Below are 25042 nucleotides of genomic sequence, written 5' to 3' on the forward strand. Positions count from 1 at the left end.
TATTCCTTGAGGTGTATCAGACTAACTTTGTTTGAGCCTAGTTAGTGTCATGTCTGCATAAAGCTGGTGTTACATGAGCACTTCTCCACCTAATAAAATGCAGCATTCAGAAGTTGTTCAGATGCACATAGTAATTGGCTTTACAAACAAGGTATTCAGAAACTCTTATACGACACATCCATTACTCTTTGAATGATTTAAACAAATATTTAATTAAAATACACAGCAATGGTCATCCCGCAGTTAGATGTAACAAAATTGGTAAAAAAAAATAGAATCTCACAATCTGTATTTCAAACATCTACAGTCATTTATAATGTAAAATACCATTATTTTGTAACTTCATCAAAATTATTTACAGGATTGACAATATGGTGAAATATTGTAAGAAATAAAATCAAGAAACAATAATGTGATATTGATTTCTTTATTTCTGCTACAGTAAAAACAAAACATGTCTGTGTTTCTTTGAATTTGAATAACTACCTTTGTTGTTTTGTTGTATAATCAGGGGCTTTAGCCAGATATTGCAGCAAAGTACAAGCAGGAAATTTTAACAAGTTAAAGAGAAAATAGCCTCTGAAAGACGAGCTCTGAAAGAATGCATGGTATGGATCAGTGGATTTATACATGACCACTGATATCACAGCAGCTTAACGGAATGAAATGTCAGATTTCGGTCTTGTAACAGATCCTATTAGGATATTGTCATAAAGATGTATGATGTGGGTTCAGCTATCTGTAATGGAGTAGGGAGGTTGTTACAAGTTTCAAGTCATGCTTGTCTTCTGAATGGCCATATAATTTTGACAACTGGAAATTATGGCTATTGGCAGATATAGTCTCGGGACCAGGGGTATGCAGGAAGCTGCCAAACAAATGGGGGCAGCAAATGATATGGAGAAGATGAGAAGGAGAGGCATAAGACAAAGAGGATGAAAGATAAAGAACAATGAGGGAGGAGGTAGGTGTGATAAATGTGTTTTATGGGTGCTGGTTAAAGTGAAGGACCCCCGATGAGATTTTACAACTGGGACTTGTGATACCCCATTGTGCCATACTGCGTGATGCCCCTGCTATTATATGCAGAACCATGATACAACAATTTGCTATGGTAGAACTGGGCTGGTATACGGTGGTATGCCATACAACCACTTCTCCTACTGAGATGCAGGTCCGGGCTCTGGTGGGCGCCACAGAATTTAAATACATTTAGTAATACTGTGCGGCGACCGCTAAGCATAACTTCCACGGCCGTCGCACAGCTTCCGATAGATCCACAGGGAGGGGGGAGGTGCTATTGATCACCGCCCTCCCCTCCAACAGCCGATGGGGCGCATTGTCCCTCTGTCTCCTCCCCTCCACGCCCCTCAGTGAGAAGCCCGGCTGAGAGGTGCACCTTCATGGAAAAAAGTTTCAGGTAAGAAAAGAGAGGGGAGGGGGGCCTTGGTATGCAACAGGGGGGTGGGGACATTGTTAATCTACAAGGGGATGGGGGCATTGGTATGCTACAGGGGGGTGGGGGCATTGGTATGCTACAGGGGGGTGCGGGTATTTTGAAAGTTTAGCTGTACAGGTTCAGACTCTTTTTTTTATTACTAACCTTTATTTATAATGCATCAAAAAGGTCAGCAGTGCCATACATGACATTTACAATAGTATACAATAAACAGATAGCTACAGCCCATAACACATTATATAATACATGTAAACAAAATAATACACCAGACATCTACTACTTTAACCAATAATGCACAGATAACTTGGCAATGCAGATTAAGTTATTTACAGGACAATGAGTGAGTGTGTTAGTAATGTCCAACGTGAAGTAGGCCTGGGTTTATAAAACAGGACTAGGAAAGCAGACCTAGAGGTACAGAGAGTAATGCAATAGTTGAAGGAGAACACAAGGAAAGAGGGCCCTGCTTGTCAAAGCTTAAATTATAAAGGGAAGGGAAAGACACAAATAGGGTGGCACAAAGTGGGAGAATGGAGGGGATAATCAAGGCAAATGAGTTGGGTGGCTGATAGGCTTCAAACAATAAATTAGTTTTAAGGAAATGCTTGATTTCTTGGATGCACAGGTGGGGGCAGCCCGGGAAAAGTTCTAGAGACGGGAGTGGGAAGTGGTAATTAGTGTGGTAGTCGTTGTCAGAGTGGAGAATGAGGCAAGGAATTGGGATAGAGATCAGATTGGAGATGTAGGGAGGGGAGGATTGGTTGAGAGCTTTGTAGATGAGGGTAAGGGAGAATACCAACAGGTAAGGGAAGAGAAGGGGGGGGGGGTTGTAGTCGAGTGTAAAGACCAAAAAGGAGTGTTTGGTGAGGTAAGAGGAAAACAAGGCGATTAGTGTTACAGAGGCTTATAGATAGGAGATTTTTCAAACAGATCGAGTGGTCAACAGTAGCAAAGGCAGGAGAGAGGTCAAGCAGGATAAGAGGAGAAACGTGTCCCTTAGATTCAGTAAAGAGAAGGTTGGTAGTGACCTTAGTAAGGGCAGTTTAGGTGGAGAGGGAGGGAGGGAGTAAAATATGGATTGGGTTGGGTCAAGGAGAAAGTGAGATGAAGTTTGGAGGCAAAAGGAAGGAGGGAGATAGGATGGTAATTAGAGAGACAGGGTCAAAAGATGTTTTTTGAGTATAGGGGGGATGAGAGCATGATTGAAGGAGGAAGGGATGGTACCAGAGGAGAGTAAGTGGACAAGGTGGGAGCAGGCAAGAAAGAGGGAGCCGAGGAGGTGAGAAGGGATGCTATCAAGGGGATTGGTGGAGGGTGGTGAGAAGGATAGAATGGTGCAACCTAAATCTACAGATACCAGAGTGAAGAGAAGGTGGGTGTGCTAGCCAGTGGACGTGATAGTGGAGATAGCATCCACAGAGGAGAGTGGGGAAGGGGGGAGAGGCTAGGGTGAGAAAGAACCAATTGAAAATGTCCTGATGTATTGAGTCAATTTTGAAGGTGGTGGGTAGCAAAATCGAGAGCAGAGAGTGAGGAGGGTAGCAAAGAGGCGATGGGGTTTGAAGAATTGGGAGGAAATTAAAACTTTGAAGTAGGACTGTTTAAAAAATTGTGATAGGGCAGAAATGTAAGAGTAGAGAATGACCTTGAAGTGAAGGATGTCAGCAGAAGTGCATGACTTCCTCCAGAGCCATTCCGCATTTGTTTGGAAATAGAAGGTAAGTTTGCCGTGCCAAAGTTGAGGCAGGGACTGATGAAAGCTGATAACAGTCATAGTAGGAATAGTTAATTTTAATAATTAGAGGAATAGCGTTGAAGTATTTTCTATGCACATAGAGGTTCTATCCAATTCCCAATAAGAAAGATCCCCAGTATATAGCCAAGGGCAAAATGTATTAGCTTCAAAAAGACCAAGAGATTATCAAGACAATTACATAAATAGATTAAAAAAGACCTTATTATGACAATCTACATTATGTTCTATGACAATACAGATGTTTTGGAGAAACTGCTAATTTAGTTCATTAGGTTATCAAGAAACAAATCTTCCAAATCACCGAATTCAATCTTGATACCATGAGCCAATGCCGTCTTCAGTGTCAGGTGAATCAGCCACACATGCTTGCCAGGTGCATCACTAAAACCTTGAAGGGGCTCCTAAGGTTTCTACTGCAACATCTGGTGGCTGAAAATAGATACTGCGCTCCACTTTAATGAAATTTTTTGAGGAAATGAATATATATAATCAAACTTTAATTTCATTTTATAATTAAATTGCAGAGTTCAGTAATATTTCATTGTATGCAACATATTTTAAAAAAAAATATTGTAATGACATTGCAGTACTAGACAGCATGTATTAGATAGCGATCTTTCACTCTTCTGTGTGGGAGTCGCCAACCTCATGTAGAGAGGTGAATCCTCAGCTCAAGACAAGAACCCAATTATCTTTACACTTTATAGGAATGACTTTTATTGGGGGTGTATAAAAAGGAAAGAATGGGAGATCGCTGGGATGTTTATGGTCAATTTGTAAATAAATATTCTATACTTAACAAATCAGTTATCTCAACCACCAATAAACTACCTCTAGAACACATTTTTTGATGTTAAATACTTTCGTGTCAAAAAAGACAAAAGTATCATAGAACACCTTGTAAGTTACGTCAATAGAAACATGTTGTCGATAAAATGCAATAAAGATTTTGATATTGTTTCATTACTTTTTACTTACTGTATAATCCAATAAATAGTGTGGGGTAGGGGAATAGGTGTCATCTCCTGGGGTAGATGGTAGTGTGTAGCAACCGAAAGAGCACACAAGTCCAAGTTTTGGGTACAACTGGCCTCAGACAGTTTCATTAAGCAAAAAAAAAGAAACTTCAAAATAAACACCTTGCCTGTCCGGCAGTAACTAAATACAAGTCACTCCAGACTAACAAACTAAAACAAAACATAAGAAGTTCCAGCATGGTTTTCTAACAGCAAAGATCAGGCTTCTTCTCCCAGAGACTCTGCAGTCCTTTTCCCCAGGTAGCGAGAGATTGAATTCACTGCCTAGCAGCCCTTTAATCACAGCTGCCAATATTAATCATTCTGACAGCAGGACAGAAGACCCGGACTGAGACTTTTAAATTGAGCCCACCCTTCTCTCTCCATCTACACCCCAAGGACCCTTATCAGCTCTCTGGGAAGAATTTTTGCAAATATAAATACTCTCCCTGGGGTTTTAAAACATGTAGATTAGAAATCTGGGACTAATATACCTGTCTGCCTACACTATTCCAGTGCTTTTGTCACTAAAGTTGCTCTCAATTCTCCACATAAGCAACTATGAATGGAGCTCCTTTTTGTACAATAGAGGTAGTATTGGTATTGGTTCATCTCGAGCTTAGTGCGTCAGAGAGTAGCAGTTACTGGTGGACTAATTTAACCAGCTATTAGAGTATTTTGTTTTGATTTTATCGCAATGTCCATTTTGAGTCCTCATACCCTAAACTGTATAAGACTACCTGCATGTGGTCACTTGGCCAGGGCTTAAAATGTTGGTTTAGCCCACACGTGGCTGTCTGTGCTGTGTGTGTAGGTGACAGATGAACTGTAATGTAATACTGTCACTAGCCGCAAATGGCTCAAGTACTTGTCAGCTATTGAATTCTGGGGTAGGGTAGTCACTTTCAGATCTCGCGTCCTGGCCATTTTCTAGGTGGCTGGAACGCCTTTCTCGCTTCCTCCCCGGCTGTTTACACGAGCTGCATGCTGCAATTACTTCACTGCACTCACCTGTGCCTGAGTCAGGAGTGTGCCTGCTTGCTCCAGCTCTGATTGGCTCACATGTTTAAAAGGGAGGGAGGGCTTAGCTTTCCTGCAAGTTATAGCATTCGTGCCCTGCATATTGGTGTACCCGATTCTTGATCTGTGAACCTGATTCTCTGCTTTTGACTTTGGCTTGTTTCCTGGACCTCGCTTGTTTGCAGATTGCTTTCACCACTTGGCTTGTACTTTTGGAATATTCCAGCCTGCTGTAGCCCTGACCTATTGGTCTGACTCACAACTATCTTAGCCTGCTTCTGTCCCATGAACTTTGGCTTGGCCCTGATTATTCCTCGCTGGGAGCTGTTCCTCTCTTTGCCTCCTATCTCCGCGCTGCCAGTTTCTGATCATAAGCTCTTACTACTTTGAGTTAAGTCCTGGGGGCATCCAAGTACCTGTCAGTGCATTCAACTCTATGGGAAAGATGGATAATATAGGTGAAGACCTTCTCTGCTTGTTTTAAAAGCTTATTTCAGTACTAGGTAGCGACAAGAAATACATGTGGAATATTGTGAGGGCATTATGATAAAGTCACATTTTTCCCCTTCATGTAAAAGACATATAATAAATTCCTGATAACTTCAATGACCCATCCAAGCCTGAAACAAATGTCAAAAAACTGTAGTGGCTCATTAGTGCAAATTAACTTACTATTTACATTTGCATGCATTGTAGGAGGATGTAATAATCTTCTGTTTGTGCTTGTGTACAGGTGAAAGACTATTTTGCTTAAGCCGAAACCCAAATTTACAATTCTCTGATCAAAGAAATAAAGTTGTATCAACTCCCAAATTATTTTCTGTATTGACCTATATTGTTTCTTACAATAATAAGAACACAGATAATTGTGCGCATATTTTTCCTGTAAACTGATCTTACAATGGTCAGTTTATCGAATTTAGTACAATATTCATCACTGTAATGCAGGACTGGGTATTTGGTGGTGTGGGTGGCAATTGGTTTTCCTGAGAATATCCATACAATTTCCAGGCCATGGGGAATGTACATTTTCTGTAGGTATGGTCAACTTAACAGTCCTGTATGCTCCATGTACATGGAGGTTTACGATTCTCATTATTGGTTTTTAGTCTATATATCATGGCCAACTGCAAAGCATTACACCTTGTGTTTGACATGCTATGTGCAACCTCCAGTATCAGTTCCTAGTCTAAATGTTGTAGAAATCACAATATATTAAATCTGCTTACTATGAGCAAGAAAACATAAGAAACTTGACCCACTTCACTGTATGTGTGTAACAAAGAAAAACAAACTGCCTGGCTAAGCTACCCTTTTCACTGCGGCCAACAGATTGTCTAAATGCTGTTAACTACCAAGACATTGTGGGCCTGATTAATCAAGGAACGCAAATGCCGATACGTGCCATATTTTGCATTGAATTGAAGATTTTTTCCATGTACAAATGTTTCTATGTGCCGTTGTTGGCCTACAAAGACTATTTTCATTCTGTTCCATGTACGATAAATTGTAGGCCTGGTAAGCTTTAATAAGGTCTGTGTTTAGCTTCCAGTCTTTTCTTGCTGTGGGCTGTACATGCCACCGAAGGACTACTTTAGAGAAGGTCTATAATAGATTGATGTGAAGATGACTGCTAACCAGTTAATATGTTGTCTGGGAGCCAATGGTAAGGCTTACTGGAAGCAGTATGTAACAATTCTTGTGTGGGCAGCTATATAGGGAATATGAAGACACTAATATTATCAATCGTAGAGAGAACTTTCTAAAGATGTGAATAAAATGTATAACTCCAATCAATCCAGTGTCTCCAAGGATCTACCATGTTCATATAATGAAGTAAATAAGGTTATAAACATGAGGTTTGTGGCTGTTGGGGGATTGTTTGATTTATCCATAAACTCATCACATACTATATTAACGAGGGCCTCTTATATTTGTGTTAACACTGTTATATAGATCCTAATGCCATATGTGAGAACAGTGCAGAATGCATATGGTGCACTTCTCTCTGTGCTCTCTCCTGAGCAGAGAACTGCAATTTAGGCAATACATAAAACCAATATGAACACAAAAGGACAGTTTAATCTTCCCCCCGAAAATCAGGTTTGAGGTTTCCCAATTCTGTAATTTCTAGTATAACTGTTAAATACTGGTTGGGCATATTTGGGTCTAATACATTAGACAGAATCATTGTTGGGCAACAGTGTGTCTTTAACCTTGACAACACCTTTTTCATATTAAAGGATGTACTACCGTATTTCCCCATATATAAGACGCACCTTTTTCCCCCAAAATTTTTGGTCTAAAACCTGGGTGTGTCTTATACAGAGGTGGCGGGGATGCAGGGGGTGGGGGGGGGCAGCGTTACAGGGCCAGCGGTGGGGATCGAGAGGCAGCGGGGTAGAGTAACAGTGACAGCAGGGGGGGGGGGGGATCCAGCAGGCGGGGGACAGGCAGAGTGGCAGCGGGGATCCAGCAGCAGGCGGGGGACAGGCACAGTGGCAGCGGGGATCCAGCAGCAGGCGGGAGACAGGCACAGTGGCAGTGGGGATCCAGCAGCAGGTGGGAGACAGGCACAGTGGCAGCGGGGATCCAGCAGCAGGCGGGGGACAGGCAGAGTGGCAGCGGGAATCCAGCAGCAGGCGGGAGACAGGCACAGTGGCAGTGGGGATCCAGCAGCAGGTGGGAGACAGGCAGAGTGGCAGCGGGAATCCAGCAGCAGGCGGGAGACAGGCAGAGTGGCAGCGGGGATCCAGCAGCAGGCGGGAGACAGGCAGAGAGTGGCAGCGGGGATCCAGCAGCAGGCGGGAGACAGGCAGAGAGTGGCAGCGGGGATCCAGCAGCAGGCGGGGGACAGGCAGAGAGTGGCAGCGGGGATCCAGCAGCAGGCGGGGGACAGGCAGAGAGTGGCAGCGGGGATCCAGCAGCAGGCGGGGGACAGGCACAGTGGCAGCGGGGATCCAGCAGCAGGCGGGGGACAGGCAGAGTGGCAGCGGGAATCCAGCAGCAGGCGGGAGACAGGCACAGTGGCAGCGGGGATCCAGCAGCAGGCGGGGGACAGGCAGAGTGGCAGCGGGGATCCAGCAGCAGGCGGGGGACAGGCACAGTGGCAGCGGGGATCCAGCAGCAGGCGGGGGACAGGCACAGTGGCAGCGGGGATCCAGCAGCAGGCGGGGGACAGGCACAGTGGCAGCGGGGATCCAGCAGCAGGCGGGGGACAGGCACAGTGGCAGCGGGGATCCAGCAGCAGGCGGGAGACAGGCACAGTGGCAGCGGGGATCCAGCAGCAGGCGGGAGACAGGCACAGTGGCAGCGGGGATCCAGCAGCAGGCGGGAGACAGGCACAGTGGCAGAAGGGATCCAGCAGCAGGCGGGAGACAGGCACAGTGGCAGCGGGGATCCAGCAGGCGGGGGACAGGCAGAGAGTGGCAGCGGAGATCCAGCAGGCGGGGGACAGGCAGAGAGTGGCAGCGGGGATCCAGCAGCAGGCGGGGGACAGAGGAACAGTGGTTGCAGGGAGAGTGTGCTGCCCGGCTGCTCTGATCTCAATCAGAGCAGCCGGCCATTACACTCTCCCTGCCTTTTTTGACAGCTACCGTAATAATTTTTTTTTTCAAATTTCGGGGCCAAAATTAAGGTGCATCTTATGAGCGCCTTATACATGGGGAAATACGGTAATTACTATAAATTATCCAATGTGTCTGTTGACAACAGACAATATAAGGGGCACTTTTTTTGAGATGTGTGTTATAATCTTTTTCCTCTTGATAGGGTAGTTAATGTCCTACATTTATTAAATAATACACAGCAATTTAGTCACAGACACAGAATTAAGTTGAAAAAGTCAGAAGAGGTTTTTTTTCATGGCTACATCAATATTTTAATGGCATTTAGGCAACAAACAATTCACATGATTTTATACTGGAGACCAGTTACAATATTGCATTTTCATCATATTTACTGCCCAGTTTAGGTTCGTTCATACATCGCTCACTCCAAAAAAGAAACAATAAAGAAATTGCACCGATTCATACACAGAGCACACAGTATGTCCCTTTTCATATGATCTCTTCACCGTCTGTCAGTCCGGAAGGTAGATGTGTGGGTATGGCATACTGACACAGTCAGTGGTTTTATAATGGAATGTATTTTGTTCAGATTAACAAAAATAACGTATATTATTTTACTTAAAACATTAACTTCTGAAGTATTTTGGCTCGCTAAAATATTACTATTTGAATCTCAAGAAAGGAATGTTTAAGGCATTTTGGTTAAAAAAAAATAAAAATCAAAAAAGAATCAAACTGATGTTCCACTATCAATATTGGCTTCTTGTTCCTAGAAAACAAAAAAACACAATAAAATATATAAAGGTTTAAGAAGTTATTCTGTATAACCTACACTCTACTTAAAGGATTACCGAACAACACCAAACACTTTGTCCTAGTCATAATCTGCCCATACATAGTAACTCATGCTGAGCGATGGGAACATATAGAGCCCAGTTACTGTGTTCTTCCAATGACCCTCACAGGCTAATAGATTATAGTCATTGGCTGATGGAATATTCAGGGAGTCCTACTAATCGAGCCCAATCAGAAGTTGACTGGGATTGCTGGGTCAGTTTATTCTAACTTTTACAAAGACTTTGCTGAATATTGTAAGGTAACTTTCCACTTTGTGTTAAATGGCAAATGAAATGTTTATCAATATGAATAATACAATATAATTAAAGGATGTTCGCTTACACGAAAATGAATAGCTGAACTACTGCTGGTCACTCATAGAAAATCATATTTAATATCATTCACTAATAAATGTAAGATTTCCCTATCTTGACAAATGATTTTACATATTTTACACAGTTTTATGGAATTTACCTTTTCACACCTCACTTATAACTAAATTTCAGCTGAAACACAGCACAAGATGGGAGATGTCCCATAGCACTAGAAATCACACATGAAATTTACAATGCAAATAGGACTTGTCACATACATGCTCTGGAGGCAGCCATTTTATGGTCTGAACCAAAAGAGTGTAGCCCATCAATTTACACAGACCTAGTGCCATCACTAGTCACATCCACTAGAGCAGGGTTTCCCAAACCCAGTCCTCAGGGCTCCCTAACAGTGCAGGTTTTCCATATCTCCTTGCTGGAGCACAGGTGTAGTCATTACTGACCTACACATTGTAACAGATCCACAGGTGGTCCTAATTATGTCACATGTGATCCGGAAAACCTGCACTGTTGGGGAGCCCTGAGGACTGGGTTTGGGAAACCCTGCACTAGAGGTCAGTACTAAACTGGGAGAATTGATGAGTTTCCTTTGCTGGATGCTGGATAGATACTTCCATATACCTCATATTGCACCCAAATAGAAAAGCGACATTTCACTTTTCAGAATGTAATAGATGAAAATAAATTCAAAGGAAAGAGCAGGTGGATTAATTGTGGTGTAGAACCTGAGGCGTTTCTTCTGTGTTTTTATGGGTTTTCAATAAGTGCCAGATGGAGGTTAGCCTACACTATCAATGGGGCGCCTTTTGCACCATCTAGGCACAATAAAAGATTAATACACACATAAACCCATGTAACAAACAGCTAAAAATATACACAATAACAGTGAAGCTTGTAATAGTGACCCAATGTCTGAAATGCAATGTTATTTTATGGGGGAAGTATGTACAAGGTGAAAAAAAAAACCAGGAGCATTTGTTATTAAAGTACCTATAGTAATATCGCTAACTTTGAGTGAATTAATAGCATTGGGTCAGCCTACAAAATGGCTACCTCCAGTGAGTGCAGATGACGGGTCTACTTTATAGTGTGAATGTGAAACCATAAGTATTGTGTATGCAGTTAGCAGCACAGATGTCTGAAAGACATATGTAGTTAGTAATATTAGCCAGCTTAAATAGGACAGTTGTGAAGAGAGGACAGTGAGAAAGGTAAGTTAGTTAGTACCGTCACTTGGAGTTGGTTGTGTAGCAGTTTACTGTGCTCTCTTTCCTTAGTTAGTTGTTCCTTAGAAGACTTCAAGAGCTGTAACAGTTTGTTAGCTGCTTGACCTAAGTCCCGTGTTAGTTTTTTTTCCTTCTCAAGTCTCTCCTACAATATTTCCAGTGAAGGACATTGTTAGTTACATCCAGTTGTGTGTATAAAATACACCCTGCATATCGGTGTGATTTGCCTGCTCATTAGGTTTATCCTGTTCTGTACGGCCTCAAAGACATGTGATCTCTCAAGTGTGTGAAACCATATTACTTGGACCCAACAATAGAACAATGTCACACAGATTAGTAGGCTAGGCCTACCTGACCAGACCCACTTAAAGCGAATCACAAAACTGATTTTGTAAGACAGATCACTTCAGGCATCTCACACCTTAAATGTCAATAAATATTAAATGTAAAATATACTGGAATAAGTAGGAACTTAATTTAGCTATATAAACCCCTGGAATCATTGTGTTTGCAAACAAAATAACCAAGGCTGGGACGGTACATATAATGGACTGCAATCATCTGACAGATACACAGTTTACAAACAAATGCGCTGGACAACTACAGCAGCATTGCATTTTGTATAGTCAAAATAGTAATGATTGTAGGCGGTAACTTCCGACCCAGCAGTGTACTATACTTGCTGAACGGTGTAACAGAATTAATATACACCAGGAATGATCATGACGGATACTGAATAATTCCTGTCGCTACAAGTTAAGCCATCAACTACATTGATGTCAAACCCTCCCTCCATGGGTCAAGTCTAATGCACTGACGAAATCTCCAAGTGAGAAGTTTCCACCTATTGTAATGACCTCAGTTTTGTGTAACATGGTGAAATAACAAAATTATTAGGAGTAAAATAAAATCATTCTAACCTTCAATTGCTGGGCTTCTTCTGTGCCAGTGGAGGTTTCCTCTGCTGTTTTCAGTTTCTCCAACTCTTGCTGCAAACTGTACATGGATTTCTGGCCATTTTTAATATATGAAATATAAGGTGAGTTATTGATCTCCATATTCTTTAATGCTTAAAATATAGACGATTTATTTTCTTTTTAACTTTATTGACCAATGCAAAGATCTGATAACCGATGTCAAACATTATGAGAGGAATTAATAATGGGAAGGCACTACGCATATACATTTGTCTTATTTCCGTCTGCCCGGAGATTGCAACCCTATTGCGAACCTATAATGTACAAGTTCCATGTACTCTAGGGGATATATTTACTAAATGGAGGGTTTGAAAAGTGGAAATGTTGCCTATAGCAACTAATCAGATTCTAGTTATCATTTATTTAGTACATTCTACAAAATAACAGCTAGAATCTGATTGGTTGCCATAGGCAACATCTCCACTTTTTCAAACCTGCCATATAGTAAATAAACCCCTTGGTGTACAGTCATGTCTAAAGCATTGTCTGTGTTCATCATTAAATCAGCTTGTCATTTAATAGCTCATTTTAGCTTCAATTTGTTCTGAACCAACTCATGAGGACAAATGTGACGTGTATATTCACGTGTCGGCTTTGTCAGATTTAAAGGTACACTAATTTCTCAAATAATATGTTCTTCAGTGTAACCAACACAGGAAAATTGTTAACTTTTATGTTCCCCTTCAGTGCAGACTATAAGCATACTTAGTGGGTTGTGTCTGCTAACTTATTGCCCATTGTCATATTGTTATTTCTTTCTGGTTAAAACCGTGCCCTCTAATGATGTCATACTCCACGTCCAATGACCAAACACCTATCTTTAGCCATTAGCCAACATTTAGTTAGACTGGCAGAAAACAAGGGGAATAAAATAAGGGCTTTTTGGGGAAATGAAAGCAAACAATGGAACTATAATAAATGATGAGCTATGCAAGCTGAATTACTAGCAACAAAAAAAGGTATCTAGGTAAAGTTCTATCATAAGAATATTTTTATGTATTCATCCCTTGTTATTTAAATTACATGAATACAACAGGATAATAGCCCATGTATAAACCAGACACATACCTTCCAATTGATAGCGTTACTTAAAACCTTGAGGCGGGTAAAACCCAGCTTATTTGTGCAGTGATAAAGCTATGAACATAAAAAGATTCGCCTCCATCTTTGCTTGTACAACTTTTCTTTTTTTTATTACTTTATATTCCTTGCCTTATCCAAGAACACAATAACACATTCAAAGCTTATTAAACATGCTCACCTCTTCCAGCTGTTCTGTTATATTGTGCTCTTCCAGCTGTTCCTCCAAACTTGGCTGTGGAACTATCAGCTAGGTAGGAAATATTTAGAAATATATGATGTTGTGCGACTTTTTACAGAGCCAAGATGGCAATAATAATTGAATCAAAGTAAATACGATCTTGAGAAGTTTAAGTTAAATGTGGTCAATGCAGGGACACAACCATAGATTGAATACATTATAAATATACTACACTGCTAAAAATATTTTTGGAGAGGAAATGGATAGATGGAGACACCGTCCAATGTTCATCTCCCTGGATGAAAAGGATGTGCAGACCTGAGTTTTTATGCAGCTCTTTGGTCTAATTTTGATAGCATATTATAGTGGAGCCTAGCACGATAATGTAATATCACATAAAACAAATCACATTGTATTAGAGGAGCAGGAAGGCCGCATCAAAACGCGGATCTGCATATATGTCAAAGCACTGGCGTGCAGATTGGGAGCAGGGAGATCAGGACTGTACAGTGTGTACATAGCACACCGCCCAATCAGTGCTGTAAGTACAAAGGAAACGTGACTTTATTTGTGTACAATAATTATTGTGACTGGAGAACACCGCAAAGGACCAGTAAACGCAAATATAAAACATTTTAATTTAAATAGCCAATATTAACAAAGTCCTTCTACCCTTACTCCCCGGCTGTTCAGGGCCTCCATCAGTGGTTTCCCTGCTCCATATTTGACAACGACAGCATCATTTCCCAGCCCTTTTACAATCTGTGGACCAGAAGTGGGTGAAGCAGAGCTGGAGTTAGGTGCCGCAGGAGCACTGCATCAATAAAAAAGCAACAGCATGCTGACCTGCTATTATATCCTGCAGGATTGTCACTAAATATTGGAAACAGAATAGATACAGAGTGGGTCATGTAGTTCTGATCTCTTATTACCTGATGATCTTGTACGCTGTGGGACTCTCTGTCATGCACATGATTCTGCATTTCACTTAACTGTTGTCTGAGCTGAAAAATACAGGAGATCTTGTACAAGACATGTTTTCAAGAGAAGTACCATATAAAAAGGTATGTTCACTATGGAACCCACTTCCCTTTATTAGGTGTTCCCCATTAACAGCAATGTCATGGGTGTTCCAGTCAGGGAAGAAAACTTCAAGGCCCCGAGTCATTAAGGAGAGCTAAACATGAAAAATGAGTAACTTTACACCTGGGCAAAACCATGTTACATTGGAGGGGGAGGTACATTTTAAATTTGTGGACAGATTTATAGTTGGGGTAGGGCCTAGATCAACTTTAAATTTCAGTGTAAACATAAAGCGATCACATACTGGCTGTTTTTTCATGTAGCACACAAATACTTAAGTTATGTGCAAAATGATAAACTAATTTGCACCCCTTGCATTGTAACATGGTGTGTCCAGGATTAAACTCACTACTTTTTTCGCTGTGCTCTCCTTAATCACTCAGGCCCAAAGTGTCCATGCCAGGAAATACTAACATAATTATATTGTGTGTGTGTATATATATATATATATATACACACATACACACACACACACGTCTCTATATATCTATATACACAAAAACAACTGTATCTGTCGTATGACTTTTGTTCATATTATTCAGATTTAAAGTATCAGGTAAATTCTATTGAAAAATTTACCAGAGAAAGCTCTTTGCTCTGTTTTCTGGCTTCTCCTTTCGTAGATTCCAAATGCTCTTGCGATTCTGACAAAAGCTGCCTCAACTATAGTGAAGGAAAAACAAATGTTATATACTAAAGTGCATCAATGCCAATACTAATAACCGAGACAGTGTACAATACACATTCCAAAACCTACACTGCTGTAACTGCAGTTTCCAGAAATAAGAGCCCACAGACATTTATGAAAATGGGTGCTCAGGAACAGTGCAAACAATGTGCTGTAACCCATAGCAACCACATTACTGCTTTCAATTTGTAAACTGTACTATAAAAATGATTGTAATTGGTTGCTATGGGATACATTACCTGTTTCGCATAGCTGCTTGTGTGCCAGTTATGGTAAATGCCTCCCAGTAAGCTCCTTGCTTGCTCCTCCCCATAACCTATTATAGATTCTAGACCCCCCATCCCTTCCAGCTGGTATATCCTCACACTGTGCTTTATTATATAGAGAAAAAAGCCTCAATGTGACTTCTCACATCTATAATTCACATTATAGTAGTTGCTACATATATTAATGTGAATTGTTATAATCAGCGATTAGTAATGACATCATGTACAATTGGCGACAAGCGATGTCCCTTGTAACAGTTTGAAAGTATTCCCCAATGGAACGTATAACTATCCCTGAAGATAAAACACCTGGGGGTAAATATATCAAACTGCAAGTTTCCGGCGGGTTTGAAAGGTGGAACCTATAGTAACTAATCAGATTCTAGCTATTATTTTGTATAACGTACTAAATAAATCATAACTAGAATCTGATGCAAGAGGCAACATCTCCACTTTTCATACGCGCCGGAGACTCACTGCTTGATACATTTACCCCCTAGTCTTTTCCCTTTTTTCAAGTTTACTGCTGTGCTATTTGTAGTACAGATTCTTGAACTACTTTAAGTTTCATTTCAGGCAACCTGCCTCATTTCCCCAACCTGTTTGCCATATTGGGCGTAGTTGGAAGAAGTTATGAAAAATGTTATTTAGTGTCTAAATATAGATAAGAGTGCGTATGACAGGTGTATATCAAGGAAGTTCTACATGTGCACATTTACCTATGTTAGATATTGTTAGTCAACATATGGCATTTAAGCCTCTGGGTTCTCCATGGAAGATTAAATATGGTGAAGAAACTCCATGCTTATACAGACAGATGTAATCAATTATATTTTGTTATGGACCTCTCATAATAAATATTATTTCAATTACGGCTATGTTTAGGAAAATATTTTAAATAAAAAATAATTAATTAGATTGACTTTTGAAACCCGCTGGTAACTCGCAGCTTGATACATTTTCTCCCTGGATATGAAAATTAACTTATTCAAGCAACTTGCTCTGATCTAAAGTGAAAGAAATAATGTACCCATCTACTGGGTCTATTAGAAAACACAGAGGACCTCATTTAGAGTCGGACGCAAAGTCCATTTAAGAAGTGTGGGAGTGGGAGTGTGCCGCAGCTTGGTAGGATATTACGAGTGGCAAACAACCCCAGTTGCGTCCCACTCTAATACCCTATCGAGCTGCGAGCAGTTCCTGCAGCTAGCTAACGCTTGCGCCACCTAATTCCTGCCGCACAGCTTTAGCCCTGTTTTGACGTGTGTTGCGTCTGCGCCTCACTGCGACTAGGATGTATTTACATGGTCACGCCTTCACAATTCCGCGTTCCTCCCATTCTCTCGTAGTGATCCGCAAGCTGTCACAAGTGGTAATTGCGTCCAAGATGGAGGCGGATTTGGTGCTTTCTGCACATGCGTGGTAGTGTTTTTTTGTTGAATGCGCCTAAAACGGACTTTGCGTACGACTCTAAATGAGGTCCAGAATGTGTGGCCTCATGATTTATACACTCACTGCACTCCATGGTGATTTCTGATTTCCTGATGATTAACTTTGAATTGCAGATATGTGTAGGAGTTAAAACATGATCTCCAGTACACCGTGCTTCAACAGGACATATCTACCGATACAAGTCAGTGGTTTGGGATTGGCTGGCACAATATTGCAGCAAGCAATACAGTTCACCCTTTTCTAAAACATAGTTAATAATTTTGTATTGCCATTTAGTTCCACTTTAGCTAGTAGGATATAAAAGTCCACTCCTTACAGACCAGATGTGCAATATTTCTAAGATACTTACACTCTCCACCTCCTCAGAGTAGGTCTGACATTCTGTGCTAGATGTGTTCATCTGGGTCTCCAGCTGAGCCTCCATTAGAGCAATGCATTCCTTCAGCTGAAATACAGACAGAAACTACATGTTACCCTCAGTACTATGACACTGTATGTAACACTCAGTACTATGACCTATACATAGACACTGTATGTAACCCTTGGTACTATGACCTATACATAGAAACTGTATGTAACCCTCGGTACTATGATCTATACATAGATACTGTATGTAACCCTCAGCACTATGACCTATTCATAGAAACTGTATGTAACCCTTGGTACTATGACCTATACATAGACACTGTATGTAACCCTCAGTACTATGACCTATACATAGACACTGTATGTAACCCTCGGTACTATGACCTATACATAGACACTGTATGTAACCCTCGGTACTATGACCTATACATAGAAACTGTATGTAACCCTCAGCACTATGACCTATACATAGAAACTACATGTTACCCTCAGTACTATGACCTATACATAGAAACTGTATGTAACCCTCGGTACTATGACCTATACATGTAAACTGTATGTAACCCTCGGTACTATGACCTATACATGTAAACTGTATGTAACCCTCGGTACTATGACCTATACATGGAAACTGTATGTAACCCTCGGTACTATGACCTATACATGGAAACTGTATATAACCCTCGGTACTATGACCTATACATGGAAACTGTATGTAACCCTCGGTACTATGACCTATACATGGAAACTGTATGTATCCCTCGGTACTATGACCTATACATAGAAACTGTATGTAACCCTCGGTACTATGACCTATACATAGAAACTGTATGTAACCCTCAGTAATATGACCTATACATAGAAACTGTATGTAACCCTCGGTACTATGACCTATACATGGAAACTGTATGTAACCCTCAGTAATATGACCTATACTTAGAAACTGTATGTAACCCTCGGTACTATGACCTATACATAGAAACTGTATGTAACCCTCAGTAATATGACCTATACATAGAAACTGTATGCAACCCTCGGTACTATGACCTATACATAGACACTGTATGTAACCCTCGGTACTATGACCTATACATAGACACTGTATGTAACCCTCGGTACTATGACCTATACATAGAAACTGTATGTAACCCTCGGTACTATGACCTATACATAGACACTGTATGTAACCCTCGGTACTATGACCTATACATAGACACTGTATGTAACCCTCGGTACTATGACCTATACATAGAAACTGTATGTAACCCTCAGCACTATGACCTATACATAGAAACTACATGTTACCCTCAGTACTATGACCTATACATAGACACTGTATGCAACCCTCGGTACTATGACCTATACATAGAAACTGTATGTAACCCTCGGTACTATGACCTATACATGTAAACTGTATGTAACCCTCGGTACTATGACCTATACATGTAAACTGTATGTAACCCTCGGTACTATGACCTATACATGTAAACTGTATGTAACCCTCGGTACTATGACCTATACATGGAAACTGTATGTAACCCTCGGTACTATGACATATACATGGAAACTGTATGTAACCCTCGGTACTATGACCTATACATAGAAACTGTATGTAACCCTCGGTACTATGACCTATACATGGAAACTGTATGTAACCCTCGGTACTATGACCTATACATGGAAACTGTATATAACCCTCGGTACTATGACCTATACATGGAAACTGTATGTAACCCTCGGTACTATGACCTATACATGGAAACTGTATGTATCCCTCGGTACTATGACCTATACATAGAAACTGTATGTAACCCTCGGTACTATGACCTATACATAGAAACTGTATGTAACCCTCAGTAATATGACCTATACATAGAAACTGTATGTAACCCTCGGTACTATGACCTATACATGGAAACTGTATGTAACCCTCAGTAATATGACCTATACTTAGAAACTGTATGTAACCCTCGGTACTATGACCTATACATAGAAACTGTATGTAACCCTCAGTAATATGACCTATACATAGAAACTGTATGCAACCCTCGGTACTATGACCTATACATAGTACTGAGGGTTACATACAGTTTCAATGTATAAGTCAAAGCACCGAGGGTTACATACAGTTTCTATGACCTATACATAGAAACTGTATGTAACCCTTGATACTATGATATATAGACAGAAACCTTACGCAAACCTTTGCTATGGGTGAAGGTCAGATTCATCATGCACAGATAGAATAAAAAACGAGACATTAAGACTTTTGTCACACATTTGCTTTGTAAGTTTTAGCCTTATGAAGTATTGTCATGAGTGCACTAAGATCCTCTACAGACACTGCAGGCACAAGGCTAAAATATGTAACATTCCTGTGTGACACTATCCTAAAAAGACAGATACATGTAGCAGAGAAAAGAAGATAAATTGTTGATAATACCTGGTCTGTAGTTTGGAGATCTAATTTCAGTCTTTCTACATTATCTTCTAGAGACTTCGCTTGGATTTGTGACTATTAAAAAAACATATACAAACAATTCTGCGTAAAAAACACATACACAGCTGCCATCGGCCGCCTCCAACACTGACATTACTAGGTTTTTAAGACTCCTATTTATATAGGTAGAATCCACTTTATCCTATACCCATTTGTACCGTATAGTGTGTCATGGGGCATTGTGCACATGTATTGTAAGCCAAACTTCTGGCAGTTTAGAAAATAAAAACAGATGCCTCATTGGCTGCTGGGTGACAGCACATGTGTGGACATTCTATTGTGTTATTAAATAAGCCCTGTTGTGCCTGCAAATGTTCACAGTGGGCTGAATGTGATGTGAACAGATCACTATTATGGAGTGTGGACCATAAAGAGTGTTGTTGAATGAGCAACAGTTAAACTGTACCCACCTTCCTGAGCTCTTCCTCAGATGCTTCTAGCTTTGCTTTCCACACCAGCTCTTCCTCTTCAACACTCTTCTGTAGGTCTTTGAGCATTCCTTCCTAAGATCATGAAAATCACAGTAGTCATTGTAAGACTAGAATTTGTGGGCAAGCAATATACAGGCTTATTATTAAATTCCATCAGCCATGACTAGCTAGGTTACAAGCATGGAAGGGAAATACTGTAGTTCTAAAGGTTATCTTTATGTCAGGGCTCAAAAAATCCAAGTGGACTAGAAAATACACCCTGGTGATCGGAGGAGAAGGCAGTGCTGGGCTGTTTGCATTACAGTCCCACTGTGACCTCCGGCCTCTACTAGAAGCAACTTCTTACAGCCTGGAGAGACAGAGGCTAAACAGCCACACCAGTTATCCAGACATTGAAGTCACCCTAGAAAAGAGCCGATTGGTCCTCCCTAGACATTCCATGAGGTGCCAGCAGTCACTGACAGCTATTTCAGTCAATAGCACCATCTCTGCCAATCTAGACAGCATATGGGTAATTTGTACTTAAACCAACAGCCCCAATTAGTGACTTCCAACACTTACAGCAGATGAAGGGCAGAATGAGTAGACATCTTCTGACAAATGCTGATCACTGCAGGCACATGCTGGACACCAGCATGTTGTTGGGCCCTACGCGCAGCACAGTTAGTGCTGTTTCAATGTGTCACTCATTGCTGTTACACTCTGTAAGTGCGCAGGGCGCTGCTGGTATGTGCTGGTCAAACCCATCCCTAACAATTTTGTACATAACTCTGTGCACAGCAAATTGTTTCTTACAGAACTGCTGGCTCTTAACATCTGGGAGGAATTCGTCAAGGCTGGCCCTAGGTTATATAAATATTTTCTCTTGCCCAGCCCTACTTTTTCTTAGCCTATGAAACAAGACAAACAGATTACAGTGCTAGACACAGCGCCTGATTCTGCCGTTCAGCGCGAGCTTGGATAATTGGAACAATAACCAATTTGGCCATATACACAGTGTCCAAATTAGATGAAAACTGGATGTTAGTCCCCTTGGGTTGATCGGCCAGATCACTTCCAGCATTACACGGGTCTGCTTGTGAGCTTGAAGATCATTTTACGACTGTATTTACCATCTTGGCTAATACCAATTAATACTTGATAATGAGCCAGCCAATTTCAATCATATTACTATCAGGCATCGCGGTCATTCCCCAGCAACACATGCAGCGGTATCAGGACAACTACACACTATCCACTGCAATATCGCAGTATGTGTAGCCAGCATTAACCTCTATAAGGATATTACAGTACTTGATATTCATGGTGAAGTCTCCAGTCCTTTTTAATATATCCTATAAGTATTTATCTCATTTCAAAATATGGAGTTTAATAAACAAGCTGCTAAAGATTCAGGACCTTAAATTTCTTAACAGAAAATGTCTAAAACTGGAGAATAGCCGACACTCAGCTGCATAGCAAATCTAAGTAGAACGTTAAACACCCCGTACTGTAATAATTATCTTTTTAATTAGAAAACATGTATTTAAAGTAAACAAAGCAATATTTGCATAGTTATCAAGCAATTTGCCTAATATCGCAGTCTGAGTGGTCCCAAAGCCAGCCACATCATCTTTTCACTGCACTAACGTGTCCCAGTGACATCAGAAGAGATCTGGTTGTTTGACTCACGCACCAAACAATTGGTTTAAGTATGTCAGGATCGTACTGTGTTTAACCAGCAGTGCAACACAAAAAGTAACTCCTGTGTCTCATGCACATACACGTGTTTATCTACAACATGTAGGAATCTGCCCGATATTGTTATTAGTCAGAGGATAGATTTACTAAAGCTTCTAAAAAAGTAAAAGTGGAGGTGTTGCCCATAGCAACCAATTAGATTCAAGTTATTGTTTTCTAGATGCTTTAGTAACTCTACCATCAAGTCTAAAATAACATATATCTTTATTTGTTTCACCTACTCCATTAACTTATTGGTATACAAGTTAATAAAAGTTAGGAGCAAGAGAGTGATGTACAAAATTCATCCTTCAAATATACGGCTTCAAAAAGGCCACACAAATGTGTGCTGAACACTTAGAAAGAACACTTGAAATTAGGGATTCCATCACCATTGAGCAGGATTAATTCTGGGATCACTTGCAAATGACAGGCAAACGGCAGGCATGACACATGGATAATATTTTACACACTGTTAAATCAGACAATGTCCATTAATGGATACAAGTAATCTTGCACTATTTGTGTGATTGTAAAAGGAATTACATGATAGAACAACTGACCGTATCAGCAAGAATTGTCCTATACTGGTCACATTCTGCTTGCAGAGAGGCCTGGGCCTCTTCAGCCTCTTTTAATTTCAGTAATGATTCCTAAACACAAGAAAGTACATATATTATAATTCAGATATACAAAGTCTTCTCGCAGGGTTTAATGTTTGGCTATAACATAATGGTCTAACTTGTTAAGATTAGATGTTGCCATTTTAATCCTTTTTTCCATCAGAACCTGAAGGTGATTATGTATAAATATTTAATTCGCTCTATTTCTTGTTTGAGAATTCATAAAAATGAAATCTACATATAATAAAATTCAGCCAATGTTACAAAATGGCATTATCTAAAATTCAGAACACAGTGCACCCCTTACTGCAGACAGCTGAGACTTGGACAGTGAATGTCGTTTAAACACAATATACAGACGGACTACACTCTAGATTACATCTGTGGTGCACTCTTATGCAGATGCCACAGAAACTCCCAGCTACAGCCCATTTATTTCATTTAAAATGTTTGCTAACAATCTTTCTAATCTATGCTGATTACTGAGCCAGATGAGTCAATTGCCTGGGTGTTGCTTTAGTATTTACATTGCAAAATTTGTAAATGATAGAATATTATCTGGTGCAGTGTGTTGCTACATCTACAATTATCTAGTAGGATTATAGTAATACACTAGAATATTACATGATGCAGTGTGCTGCTACATCTACAATTATCTAGCAGGCTTATAGTAATACACTAGAATATTACATGATGCAGTGTGCTGCTACATCTACAATTATCTAGTAGGATTATAGTAATACACTAGAATATTACATGATGCAGTGTGCTGCTACATCTACAATTATCTAGTAGGATTATAGTAATACACTAGATTACATGATGCAGTGTGCTGCTACATCTACAATTATCTAGCAGGCTTATAGTAATACACCACTATATTACATGGTGCGGTGTGCTGCTACATCTACAATTATCTAGTAGGCTTATAGTAATACACCAGAATATTACATGATGCAGTGTGCTGCTACATCTACAATTATCTAGTAGGCTTATAGTAATACACCAGTATATTACATGGTGCGGTGTGTTGCTACATTTACAATTATCTAGTAGGCTTATAGTAATACACTAGAATATTACATGGTGCAGTGTGTTGCTATATCTACAATTATCTAATTGGTTTATTGTAAGACACCAGTATACTACATGGTGTAGTGTGTTGCTACATCTACAATTTGTGGTTACGTTGTATTTGCCGTGTCGCAACCTGGGATGGAAGTAGAGAGGGGTGTGGGAGGGTAGAAGACAGCAGTAAAAGCGGTACAGACAATATACCTGGATGCTATTGAATTTAGCAGTTGATTATAGCTTGTTTTGCAGTTTTTGACGTCTATAGCTCTTTGCTTTGTTTATAGCTCTAATGCAGTGTATATTGTTTGTGGTGGTGGTACCGTATTTTCTACTGTTCGTAGTTTATAGCTCTGGGGGTTATAGCGGGCAGGGTTGTTTATAGCCCTAAGTTTAGCTCAGTGGTTATAGGTTGTAGTATTGGTGCCGATGTCTATAGCTCTAACTTTATGGCTTAATCAGTTTAGCTCTTTGCTTTTTAGCAGTAGGTTGTGGAAGTGATAATAATCCCTATTAATGGGATAGATGTGTAATGACCGGTGAGCAGTATCTGCCCAGTGGGAATTTCTTGTTTAGAGTGGGGCAGGGTGGAGGCTTAAATGGTGGCTATGTGTAATCTATGTGGCAAGCTTATATATGTGTGTGTAACGGTGAGTGATAGAAAATTGTGCTGTGTCTGAAATATATTATGTTGCTCGAGGTGCGTTAATGCTTAATTGCTCAGGATGCTCTTATAAGAGCAGTTGTTTAGATTGGGGACCTTCTCAGATGAAGGATCTGGGTAGCCTTTACGGTGGTGGGTGGCGAGAGGCTGGTGGCCGGGTGTTACTCGTAGCGCCAGCTTAGCGAATCAGTCATCTACAATTATCTAGTAGTCTTATTGTAAGCCACTTACTGAAGAGTCTGTTTCGTCCGACGGCTGACTCAGCTGTTTCAGTATGTCTGATGACTTTTCTCTGAACTCCTGCAGCCACTCACTGTACAACTATAGAGAGTAAAACAACAGTTAATTAATGTCACAATAGTCTGGGTCATTTTATGCTCATTGTATGTGTTTGTGTCCTACATACTTCTTGCTTTTTATTACTCTTAATACCATTTGTTAGATGTGAAAAAGCTGTTATTGAGCTGGGTACACACTACAGGTTTTTCACCCAATTATTGCGCCAATCATATGACAAATGACCGTTAGGTCCAATATTGAATTAGGGAGTACGCTCCCACGATATGTTTTATCACATCAAAGCACATCTTATTGTTTCATTTGATTTTGTAATGATGTGAATGAGGTACAGTGCTGCGGAATTAGTGGCGCTATATAAATAAATGGTGATGATGATGATGGTAAATCAGTGTAATGTTCCTTTAACATAAGTTAGAATGTTAA

The 25042-nt window shown here is 40.5% G+C and overlaps 1 protein-coding gene across 3 annotated transcripts in view; it reads right to left on the reverse strand.

The window, feature by feature from the left end:
* Positions 1-9105: 9105 nt before the first annotated feature.
* Positions 9106-25042, reverse strand: part of RRBP1 (ribosome binding protein 1) — a 55035-nt gene continuing 39098 nt past the window's right edge. For 2 of the 3 annotated variants that reach the window (XM_075203799.1, XM_075203800.1), the window contains exons 14-24: positions 24551-24640; positions 22525-22614; positions 20222-20314; positions 19755-19826; positions 17295-17390; positions 15119-15202; positions 14389-14460; positions 13457-13525; positions 12139-12228; positions 11220-11363; positions 9106-9589 (exon numbers count right to left, since the gene is read on the reverse strand). In XM_075203799.1, the coding sequence (XP_075059900.1) occupies positions 9551-9589; positions 11220-11363; positions 12139-12228; positions 13457-13525; positions 14389-14460; positions 15119-15202; positions 17295-17390; positions 19755-19826; positions 20222-20314; positions 22525-22614; positions 24551-24640 (939 nt within the window). In that variant the 3' untranslated portion in view covers positions 9106-9550. The remainder of the gene's footprint in view (positions 9590-11219; positions 11364-12138; positions 12229-13456; positions 13526-14388; positions 14461-15118; positions 15203-17294; positions 17391-19754; positions 19827-20221; positions 20315-22524; positions 22615-24550; positions 24641-25042) is intronic. The other variant, XM_075203801.1, reaches the window with a different exon arrangement.

The sequence above is a fragment of the Mixophyes fleayi genome, chromosome 3 (assembly GCF_038048845.1).
Source record: "Mixophyes fleayi isolate aMixFle1 chromosome 3, aMixFle1.hap1, whole genome shotgun sequence".
NCBI lineage: Eukaryota > Metazoa > Chordata > Amphibia > Anura > Limnodynastidae > Mixophyes > Mixophyes fleayi.